Source organism: Onychostoma macrolepis, chromosome 18 (genome assembly GCF_012432095.1).
Source record: "Onychostoma macrolepis isolate SWU-2019 chromosome 18, ASM1243209v1, whole genome shotgun sequence".
NCBI classification, from domain to species: Eukaryota; Metazoa; Chordata; class Actinopteri; order Cypriniformes; family Cyprinidae; genus Onychostoma; species Onychostoma macrolepis.
Window position 1 is genome coordinate 10,751,664 of NC_081172.1, and position 12,035 is coordinate 10,763,698.

General features: G+C 37.0%; 2 protein-coding genes across 2 annotated transcripts; one reads left to right on the forward strand and one right to left on the reverse strand.

Moving 5' to 3' along the window:
• Positions 1 to 7: 7 nt before the first annotated feature.
• On the reverse strand, positions 8 to 6,615 carry bbs2 (Bardet-Biedl syndrome 2). The gene is made up of 18 exons (XM_058750937.1): positions 6,358 to 6,615; positions 5,077 to 5,239; positions 4,276 to 4,503; positions 3,969 to 4,094; positions 3,824 to 3,886; positions 3,642 to 3,719; positions 3,441 to 3,545; positions 3,135 to 3,221; positions 2,917 to 3,052; positions 2,700 to 2,839; positions 2,476 to 2,614; positions 1,704 to 1,875; positions 1,411 to 1,540; positions 1,185 to 1,304; positions 956 to 1,093; positions 775 to 887; positions 545 to 693; positions 8 to 398 (listed from the first exon to the last, which is right to left on the reverse strand). Exons 2-18 carry the CDS (start codon positions 5,191 to 5,193, stop codon positions 292 to 294), a joined length of 2,148 nt encoding a protein of 715 aa, XP_058606920.1. The 5' UTR covers positions 5,194 to 5,239; positions 6,358 to 6,615; the 3' UTR covers positions 8 to 291.
• A 3,592-nt stretch (positions 6,616 to 10,207) lies between these two features.
• mt2 (metallothionein 2) lies at positions 10,208 to 11,059 on the forward strand. Its single transcript, XM_058752434.1, has 3 exons — positions 10,208 to 10,367; positions 10,524 to 10,589; positions 10,668 to 11,059. The coding sequence occupies exons 1-3, from the start codon at positions 10,343 to 10,345 to the stop codon at positions 10,757 to 10,759; spliced, it is 183 nt and encodes a 60-aa protein (XP_058608417.1). The 5' UTR covers positions 10,208 to 10,342; the 3' UTR covers positions 10,760 to 11,059.
• The last annotated feature ends 976 nt before the right edge of the window (positions 11,060 to 12,035 follow it).

Sequence of the window (12,035 nt, forward strand, 5' to 3'; positions counted from 1 at the left end):
ATACAGATAAAATAGCAATGGTTTTATCCACACACACATTGCCTTGGTACACAAAATACAGTATCTTTGGCTACCAATTTGTCTAAGACTTTACAGTACTGACAGACCAACCCAGTTATTCCTCTAACACAAAACTGCTGCCAGGGAGGGCTGGAATCCAAATATATCCCCTCATGCAGGCTTTTTCATTTCCCACCAGGTTACCGGGCACTTTCCAAGCCAGTTTTGAGGGCTCTGTGGTCTGATATTCCAGACTTTTGTGCTTGAAGGCCATTTAGGACCAGATTTTCCTCAGGACGAGGCAGTCCCTGCTTTCATGATCTTGAAAAGTGCATTGATGTTGTTGTTCTTGATGGCATCCCGACATGCAGTGATAACCTGAGTTTTGGGTTTTCCCACTGAAAAATATATAATATATAGTAAATAAATCTGGCACGAAAAACTAGCAAACAGCAGAGGAAAGCATGTTCCTATATGTGTGATGTGAAAACTATGAATACTCACTGACTACCACAGATGTGTCTTCTTAGAAAAATCCACTCACCTCTCAATCTCCCTGCCCTTTGGATGGCCTGGTTAACTGATTTTAGCCGGGCAATGAGGGCGTTGTGATTATTAGATCTGATTTTATATTCATTAATCAGATCTCTGTTGAGGTCATACAGCTCAATGTAGCGTTTCTTCATGTTTCTCCTAGAAAACAGAGTATCATTCATGTGTGTACATTTGTCTGAGAAAGCAAGAGAACTGATTAATCGAACTAGAGATGCTTACCAATCACCCATGAGTCTGGCATCTTCTGCCTGCACCAGCATATTTCTTATGTAGTTGGAATGATCTGCCATAGCTGCTGTGAGCTTTTGATGCACTGAATGAAACTCATCCACCTAACATGAACATAAAACATTATTTACAGCTAAAAAAAAATTCGAAAACCTTTATGGCTATTCCTAACCTCAGTGAGAGTGGCTCGTAGCTCTTTGAAGTAGACAGAAAAGTCAGCTTCAGCCTGTAAGTCTTCTATAGCCAGAAAAGTGGCAAGAGACTGGACCAGATCTCCTGCCAGATCAATGTCATCTGTTCTCAGATTGATCTGATGAGGCAAAAATAAGTTAGAGATTTTTGAAACATGAAGAGAAATTAGCTCACAAATACTGACACACACACACAAACATTAAAATTACCTCTCCACTAGGCTGCATGTTGATTTTCAGTAGACCTCCTCCACGTAGTGCGGTGAATGTAATGTCTGGACTGTCAATGCCCTCGGGCAGCAGAAAGTTCTGGTTTAGCCACATGACCACCTGCAGACATAAATGCATGCCTCATATTTCACATTATTTCATCAATATACAGGATTTTTTTTGTGATGTCATGCAACACAGTTCCATTATGAGTGTGTCCTTTTACCCTCTGTGGTCTGTCATTGATGCTGAATGTGACTTTTCCTGTGGGTTGTGCGGCTGAAGGGTCAACGTTAAGGTCATACATGGAGAAGCGAGGCAGCTGACGTGTGATCTCAAATACGTGGAACTGTGTACTGAAGTAAATGGGGAAGAAGAGAGAAAAAGGAGAAGCGATTTATGATACCTTCACCTTAAACTTAAAATAACCACCGATTTTCAAGCATGTTTGGACATTGAATGACTCCTCATTTTTTGAGTTTGTCAATCGTCATGATGATATTCCACATGTGTGTGTACCTTGTCTTCCCTCCCACAAAGGCTTTAATATGAAGGTCCACTGGAATGTCTTTTGGAGGAATGATGGGGACACGGACACAGCCGGAGAGATTTTGAGCGCTAGGATGAACCACATGACTCTCGCCTTCAAAAATCCCTTCAGCAAATATCAGCACGGCTCTGATGATGGTTTCTAAAGGAGGGCAGCACAAAGAATTTCACTTAAACATCATTTAGAACATAATTTAAAACTTCACATCTATGGAGCCCAGCTCATGACATGCAGGACAAAAAATAGATCCAGTGACAATTAAGAATTCATTCTCTTATTTTAACTGGACTAATTTGTTTCCTCATTTCAGTTAAATTGTGGCCAGTGTACTAATTCATTCCCTCACTGTAGTTAAATCACGGCCACGTTTTGTTCATTTGTTTCCTCATTTTTGTTAAATCGTGGCCATATTTTGTTATGTTAATTGTTGCCTCATTTTAGTTAATCATGGCCATGTTTTTTTAATTTGTTACTTTGTTTTAGTTATAGGCTATATTACACTAATCTATTTCCTCATTTTAATTCTATTGAATCATGGCCACAATATATCTAAAACAAGGAATTAATTCTTTATTCATGACCACAATATCTTGTTTTTTTTTGTGGGGCTTTGTACATGTCAATCAGAGCTGACATATTTTAATGTGTCTTTTAAAACATGTTTTCACAAAAAAAACTATAATAAGATCAGTTAGTGCGGGTGAATAGTGGTGCAACAGAGTTAAGGTGGATTAACCGTACCATTCGGAGTGGAGATGTTGAGCTCTATGTGTGCTCTCTGGCTCTCTGTGGCTCTTCGTACAGACAAGGCTGTCTGGAGCTGCGTGTTGGCTGGAATTACTCCCATCTTAGATTCTCCCTCAGAAACACCAGGAAGAGCCTAAATCAAACAAATCTCTCTGACCAAAAACTGTCTCTGGTACATCAATGTCCATCAAAAACATTTGAACTATAGCATGTATAACCTTAGCATTTTCCTCATAGTTTCGTAATTCAAGCATCAAGTTCTGTTTACGCTGGCTCAGCTCCCTGACCAGGTCTTGTTCTACACTTGCATCCATTAGGTTTCCCTTCATCTCCTTACTTGCAGGCAGATAGCCACGTACTGTAGGACGACACATAAATTTGATGAGCCAATTTTCAAAGGCAACATGCATTTACAATTAAGTTCTGTCATCTTACCTTCTCCCTCCACAGAGGTGCATATAAGCTGGATCTGTCCATCCATGCGGTAATCTCCCTCAACAACCCCAGCCACAGAGGATGAGAAATTATCCTTGAAGATCACCTCACCAGTGCGATCACTGCGAGCATCAATCTAGACAGGAAATCGTCTCATTTGAACAGTACTTCAAAAACCTTGCAAAGGAAACTGTGAGTGTCATTGCTAAAAGACTGACCTTTCCATTGGACCACCCAGTTATGAGCTCAACAACACCATCAGCATTAAGATCAAAGGCATGGATACTCATAGCGTGATTTTTAGACTGTGAGAAAAAAAAAAGTTATATCAATATAATTGATTTTTGATTCATTTATGTTGATGCATAATCATGCTTTTCTAGAAAAAAAAAGAGTGATTAAGGTTTAGTTTTTTTTCTTCAGAATATTCTGGGTTTTAAACCATAATTACAATAGCTCTCAAAATGAAAATGAAAAAAGAAATAATATAAGGGGTTTAGTTTGAATAGAACACTATACACTACCTTTATCCTCCAGTAGCGGGCAGTGCGGTCATACACTCCTACTGTTCCATTGGCCAGAGCATAACCAAACCTGCTGCCGTGCATGTGACAAAGCGACGTGACTGTCTGAAAGGAACAGAAAGCAACAACTGTATAAATAAATCCCCAAAATTGCCCAATTATCAACCAGCGTTGTCTCAAGACTATTTTCATAATCCATACCTCATTTTCTGCCATTTCAGTCACTAGTTCATCCTCTCTAAACACCCTGATGTCAAAGTCCTCTGAGCCAACGAGAAGCTGAAAAGATGTGATGTATAGTGAATTCATAAAAGCACTATTTTATAATCAAAACAAATATATTTTGTCATTATTAAGCAAAAAAGAAAAGTATAATGCCTCACCTCATTCTTGCCATCTGCAGTGAAGTCACAAAGCACAAGTGATCGCACATTATCTCCAGTGACCTTTAAAAAAAAAGAAAGGTATATCTATAAATAATTTCTTTTTTCAAATATATTTTGAAAACCGAGATAAAAATGATCTTACTGTCCAGAACTGGTCATTTCCCTCAAAGTCAAAACCTTGCAGAGCACAATTTCCTCCAATGATGGCGAGGGGCTGCTGGATATCTCCTAGCTTTCCCAAAACAATGGCGTTGGCCCCATCAGTCACCTGTTATACAATAAGCATGTAACAAATATTTCTGTTTTGCTTGGACAAGAACCACTCATATAATCTTTCTATTAATCTTCTGATATAAGTAACCTAAGAAATCCACTCTAAATTAAGGATTTTTTTTTTTAAACTTAGCTGTATATTGTATATGAGACATGCCATATAAACCTTGCCTTACCTCCTTGTAGAAGATGTCAGTGTTGTCATGAACATCATAGGCCAACAGGTTGGTTTGAGAGCCGACGAGCAGCGTGTGTCCTGTGGTGTTGGGCCCCAGAGTACCAGCCGTCAGACAGCTCACTGCCTGGTTGATATTGAGGAGTGAGATATCGGAGTCCTGGGTACTCTGACTCAGCCGGTGGGCTGTTGGCCTCTGGCCTCGAGTGTGAGGGTTATGGATAAAAACCTGCATGGGTTTAGAAGTTAGACTTAATAGGAATGTATGGAAACACACAAATAGATAAATATGAAGAAGACACTACGAAAGCTTGTTTAGGCAACAGGATAAAAAAATATATAAAAAGGTAATTGCGATTTAGCAGTATATATATCTCACATCTCACAATTCTGACTTTTTTCAAAATTGCAAGTTATACAACCCAAAATTGTGAAATATAAACTCAGAATTGTGAAATATAAAATCATCCACAGGAGCTGCCTGTCAAAAAGGAAAACAACATTGTTGGGGGGAAAGCGGAAGGCCTTATAAACACTGGCATGGTTAAGAGCACCATGAAGTCCATTGTAATTTAATACATCAACCAAGGCACTGCTAAGATCAGGCTGTGCTGCCAAGGTGAGCAAATATTGTCAGAGAAAAAAAAAAATGGCACGTCATAGAAGAAAACAAGCTTTCTGCATGAATATTCTTGAACATAACATGCTCTTTGTAAATTTGCAACGCCAAGGGGAAAAAACTATTACAATGAGTAACGCAATATAATATATTGTTACACAATATATAATACTTTTATCTTACCTTCCCTGCTTGTGTGGCGGCTGTGAGGCATGGGTGTATACCATCATATTTTCCAATGGCAACCATGCGAGGGTTAATTTTATGGTTCAGTTTAAGGGTGAAGATGGGCACTAACATGGTGGCACAGCTCAACGGCAAGATCAAATCTGTTACTAAAAAAGTCCTTTGTAAAAATGTAAACAGATGTTAAAATAATGGCTAGACGAACATTCACAGCATAGACTAGAAAATCACAATCAACTGTCTCCTACATGAATATAGAGTTTACAGAGTTTTGAACATTTAATCAAAATTTTTCATTTCTAATATTCAGTTTTTCTGGGTAAATTGTTTGCCCCTCTCGCTATTTGAAATGTACTTTGTGAGTACAGTCCTGAAGTTATTTAGCAATAGAATTCCAATGACAAACAGAATTGAAACAATTTAATACAGCTAATAAAACTGGCTTAAACAGAGTGATTCATGTGATCATTAATTATTTTATTAGGGTTTACATAACTGGTCATTTGTTGATTTTTTTCACCCACATATATTATTAACTTGAAATTTTGATTGGCTGCTGATTGTTGTATTTCATAGGTCCACACTAAAAGCCTAACCAGGGACAGACAAGTGCTTCAAATTAGCTATTGGCAAGAAGCATAAATTAGAGCATCTGCTGCTCAACACTTTCAAATTAACAAAGAAATAAACAAATAATCATTCACATAATTAGAAAGCATTAAAAAAATTTTTTAATTAAAGAGCCTATCTGTCTAAATCAGGATGAGACATCCAACCAGCAGACTACATTCAGGCTTCATTAGGGCTTTCTGTAGCCCATCTAACTACCCCTTCTTTGGGTAATAGAATAAACAGCTTACTGTGCCTCTCGCCCTATGGGGCTCCCGTTGCCTAGCAACAGTGGGCAGCTTGTCACGGCATTATGAAGCCACTTTTGCTAGCATGCTATTCTTGCTAATCCTTTTAGTATACTCGTCTGCTCACCAGGGTTTTTTTTTTTTTTTTCATTAATTTTTACATTGTTTTTCTACTTTAACATTAATTATGCCACGCCGTTTGGATTTAAAACGAACAATTTAAATGCTATCAATGTGTTAGCCAGATTCATGCTACATGCAACTCAGTGTATTCTCTATGCGCTAGCTAGGGGTGCTAACTCTGCGTAGCTATACAGAATCGTGCAGAACCATTTTATATTGCGCTGGAGAATATGTTCGTATTGATATTGCATTCACTTTAATAGCCTTATGAGTTGTATTAAATGGAAAATTGTCTTACCGCAGCCGTTCGCCCTGCCAGGTTGTGTATTCAGGCTGCTATCTAGCAGGACAGACTGATGCCCATAACTTGGAGAGGATTGTTTTCAAGATGTGCAGTGAGCACGCGCAGGGGTCCTGATTTGAGAACTTAACAGAACGGCCATAATAACAGCTGACAGTTTGGGATGAAGAATGAGCTACTCGAATCATATGTGTAATAGTTTGTAGTTTTCTGAAGCACCTGTATTCTAGACAAATTTGTTCAACAAATGAGAAAAGACCTGGATTTTTTTTTAAACATTCACAGACATTGACGGGCAGTGTTGGGAATTACGTAATTTAATTACAAAATAAATGTAACTGTAATCTGTTACAGTTACTGGGTAAAACGTGTAATTAAATCACAGTTACTTATGAAAATGTTAACGATTACAAAGGGGGTTATCTGAATTTTTTCACACAAACAGATTTTATGATTGATTTCCCAAATTGCATTGACTGCTCTAAAATATGAGACACCAATGTTTCAGGAGTTTAGGACACAGAATAGGACACATGCTTATTTGATAACTGATTTATTCCCTATTTGGGTTTATGTATATGCATCATTTTTTAATATTAACTGTTTTTTTCCCCAAAACATTGTTAGATGCCAGTGTTTCCTGACATAGCTATGCAAAGATTTGATTTTAAAAACAGTATCATAGCTATTAAATTACAGTCATGGCCAAAAATATCGGCACCCTTGGTAAATTAAACTGTATTGTTAATCCTTTTGATCTTTTATTTTTAAAAATCACAAAAATCTAACCTTTCATTGGATAATAAGAATTTAAAATGAGGGGAAATATCATTATGAAATAAATATTTTTCTCAAATACACATTGGACACAATTATTGGCACCCCAAGAAATTCTTATGAGTAAAATATCTCTGAAGTATATTCCCATTCATATTCACAATTTTGAGCACTCCAGGGTGATTATGAACATGAAATTATCCAGCCATGGCTTCCTGTTTCACAGAAATATAAATAGGGTCAGAAAACCTTTAAAAAATTGTCAAACAGCACCTACATCACCACATGTTGTTTGGGAGGGTTTCAAGAAAAATTCTCCTCGCTCATCCAAAAACAAACTCCAGCATATTCAGTTATCAGACACGACTGGAACTTCAAATGGCACTGGCTTCTATGGTCAGATGTAACTAAAAAATTAGCTTTTTAGCAGCAAACACTCAAGATGTGTTTGGTGAACACAGGGATAAAAAGTACCCCATGTGTACATTGAAATATACTGCTGTATTTTTGATGTTGTGGGCCTATATTTCTGCTGGAGGTCCTGGACATCTTGTTTAGACACATGACATCACTGATTCTATCAAATACCAACAGATAAAAAATTAGTAAGTGACTGACTCTGTTAGAAATCGTATAATGGGCCATGTTTGGATCTTCCAACCGTACAATAATCCAAACACAAACCTCAAAAACAACACAAAAATGGGTCACTGAGCACAAAACCAAGCTTCTGCTGGCCATTCCAGTCCTCTGACCTGAACCCTATAGAAAATGAGTGGGTGAACTGAAGAGAAGCACCAACATGGAGCTGTGAATCTAAAGGGTCTGGAGTGATTCTGGATGAAGGAATGGTCTCTGATCTCTTGTCAGGTGTTCTCTAACCTATCTATCAGGCATTATAGGAGAAAATTTAGAGCTGTTAAACTGGCAAATGGAGGTTTCAAAAAGTATTGAATAAAAGGGTGCCGTTAATTGTGGCCAATGTGTATTAGAGAAAAACATTTATTTCATAATGATATTTCCCCTCATTTTAAATTCTTATTATCCAATGAAAGGTTAGATTTTTGTGATTTAAAAAAAAAAAAAAAAGATCAAAAGGATTAACAATGCAGATTAATTTTCACAGCCTTCTTTAATCATATTTACCAAGGGTGCCGATATTTTTGGGCATGACTGTATATCTTGTTATGATTTTAAATCTGTATTTAACCTCAGAACAATCTCAAAATAAAAAGAGGTGTTAAAGTCTAATTTGTGGTGCCTGTGCTTTAAAATAAAATTTTTATAATCTTAATTCATGTGATGACAGATTTTGAAAGTCTGACAGTAATCAGTGTTGAGTCCTACTGGTTAAACCTGCCTGGTTTAAATGTTTAAAAATAATGAATAGCTGAAAACATTTGTTAGAACTTTAGAAAATAATCAAAATGTAACAAATGTGATCAGTTACATTACTTTAATACAGTAATTGAAATAGTTACATTACTTATTACATTTCAAATAGGGTAACTTGTAATCTGTAACCTTCCCAATGGAATGGTGGAAATGTGGAATAGTTTGTCGAATGTAAATAAAAGTCCAATCAAAGTCACTTTCCTGCTTCTGATCCTATGATTTAGTTTGCCTAAAAATTAAAACTCTGTTATCATTTACTCACTCATGTCAATCCAAACCTGCATTACTTTTTTTCCTTCTGTGGAAGGTAAAGGAAGATATTTTGAAAACTGTCTAAGGTTTTTATTATTATTATTATTATTATTGCATGTATTGGAGGTCATTGAAAACTGGTTATCAAAATTCAAAATATCTTCTTTTTGTTTCTACAAAATAAAGTCATGCAAGTTTGTAACGACATGACAGATTATAAAATAGCAGTTAGTACTTTAATTACACCAATACTGAGGTAAATTAACTTGATTTACAATAGCTACTACCTTACACTTTTCTGGCGCTATCTCAACAAGCAGTGTGTTAAATATTTTTAGCAGCGGTCTGTTCTATCAATGTCTGGTTCGTGAATGAATTATTTTTTGAAGTGGGTATTTAATAACAATATATTGAAATATATTCCTTTTTAAATTACATTCCGTATATTTTCATTCCTTTTCGGTAGGCTACAGTGGTTGTTTTGCTTAGCTAGCTATATTTTAATAACGTCCTCAACACTGGATGTAACAAATCATTAAAATGACAGATTATTTATAAATAGGGTATTTCACAGAATGTAAAACGTCCACTTGTTGAGTGAGCATAGTTAGACTAATTGTGTTCTGAATGCGCGTTTGTTTGGTATTTTAATGCTTGAATGATTTATCTTCACCCCCAAAATCCAAAGACACTCTGCACTCGTTACTTTTCAGAAGTGATGGGTAATGGAAAAACACTCCCGGTCAACAGCGACAGTGCAAACGAGTGCAAATCAATTCTTCTGTTTACTGTCGTGTCGCCAGCATCCTCGCCGAGTGCAGACAGGGGGAGCACGTGCAGTTTCACACAGACACGTCACAGTTAGTTTCACTTTAGTGCCGTGTGCAAAGTGAAAAATTGTTGACAAACTGTTAACAAACAAATACACGGGAGAGAATAAAGCTTTCATAAATTCAAAATGTGCCTCTCCGAGAACAGCTTCTAAAGATGCCCTCGATGTGCCTGTATCTGCTTAAATGATAACTAATTTATGCTCAAATACGTGTTTATTTTAATATTTAATATGGGTAGTATCACTTTGCCTTCTTACAGCAATCTAAAACCTTTTAAGAAGCCCAAAACGGAAAAGTATGACAAAATATGGTCTTTTACAGTTCTCTTTGATTCTAACAAAATAGTTTCTTAGTTGTTATTAAAAAGAAGAATATCTTTCACCTCCCAAAAAAGAAAATAACATACAAAAGCATCGAATTCTCTAATCACATAAGCATTCCGCTATCAATATTCAACCAGTGGAGTGGAAATGGTTATTATATAATTGTATAAATACCACATTGATGTGATAGGGTGGGAATGGTGATTCCTGATTGTTTGATAGTTTGCACCGTGTGCAGGCTGGAGCGGGCGGGCTTTTGCGCTCGGCTGTGTGCAGTCAGAGCTGTATAAAACCAGCGCACGATCAGTTCTCCAGTACCTTCCACATCAACTCATTCACACACCGAGTGAAGCGAGACTTCTAACGGACTTTCGAGCTCTTTAAGGATACTCTTGAGGAAAAATGGATCCTTGCGATTGCGCCAAGAGTAAGTGTTTTAGATCTTGACTTTACAATGATGCTGAATTTAATTTTTGTAGCCTACTTTGAAATCCAGTTACTTATAGAATTGCAATCAGTGTCAACAACATGCCACTTTCAATTAATATTTGCTGTGAAATTATTTTTTTTTTCCTGTGTATAGCTGGAACTTGCAACTGTGGTACCACCTGCAAGTGCACTAATTGCCAGTGTACAACCTGCAAGAAGAGTACGTAAACCCTTACAGGCCGATGAGTTCATTTATTTATTTTTAAATCGGGTGTCTAAACTGTTCTCTCTCTCACAGGCTGCTGTCCCTGCTGCCCGTCTGGTTGCAGCAAGTGCGCCTCTGGCTGCGTGTGTAAGGGCAACTCCTGCGGCTCCAGCTGCTGTCAGTGAGGAGGTCGACGTGATGTTTGGTTACAACAATGTGAACTTGTTCGTCTGTTCTACGCGTCTTCGTTTTTGCATCGCATGAATGTTGTCTATTTACAACATAATAAATGGCCTCCAGTTGTTCTCAAATCTTTTGATTGTTTAATGTTTCAAAATCGTTTAACAAAGGCTAAAGAGGGAAAACAGCGCACTGATTTGTACTGCTATAAATTAAGACTATCACAAGATGTCTGCTCTCTATAAAAGAACAACTGTAAATTCTTCTGCAATGTATTTTGTCTACAATATAAATGTCAGCATTTATTGGTGTGTTTGGGGCTTTATTTCACAGCTTTCTTATATTTGTGCACTCCTACATGTGTTTTGAACTTAAGCAGAGGGTTGGATCTTGCAAAGTGTTATCTTAATGATGCAAGTTTATCTGTAAAGAACATTTAATACACAAGTGTTTTACAAGAAACTTAGTGAAGGGAGAAAGTTATCTGAGATGAATGCAAACAATAATAGAGCAGTAAGGATGTAATGCTGTACTCATTCAATGAATGCAGAGCTAAATGGGTGTTTTCAGTCTAGATGTAAATGTGGGCATTGGTGTATCTGATCTCTACTGGAAGCTAGTTCCAACTGTGAGTGGCATAATGGCTAAAAAAAAAAAGTGGCTCACCTTGTTTTGAGTGAATCCTTCAGTAGCTCCTCACCGCAGAACAAAGATCCAGGGGACGGGGGTGGAAATGGGTGAATTTAGGGATCAGGGTAGGTAGATTTAGGTATATGTGAGTTGGATCTGGATCTTGTGTTCTGCAATGAGGACCATCTCGAATCCTTGGTGTTTCTAACTGATTTCATAATGACCAGTTGTTTTAATTTGAAAAATACCACCACAGTGATGAGAGAAAATAAAATGGTATTCAATTGATGGGTTGCAGATAGCTGGGGGAAAATGCAAAGAATAATGATGACCATATTATAATTATGGTTAAAATGACAGAATGGATTTTATCAACTGCTAAAGGCCTATTAAAATAGAATAAACTCTTTCAATACCTGGGTGTGACCAATGAATTTCAACGACTTTCAACAATTAATGGAGCTTGCACTTAAAAAGAAAAAATTCTAGCCAATTAAACTTTAGACCAGAGGGGGGAAAGAACTCGGCATATATTTGCTGATGACGTCCGTATTTTGGTACAATTCATTTGTTAGTTAAAAGAAGCAGATGCCAACTTTGACAGGCTGCATGATCTCACGGTGTAAGTAATAGCCTATATTAAATTTCACC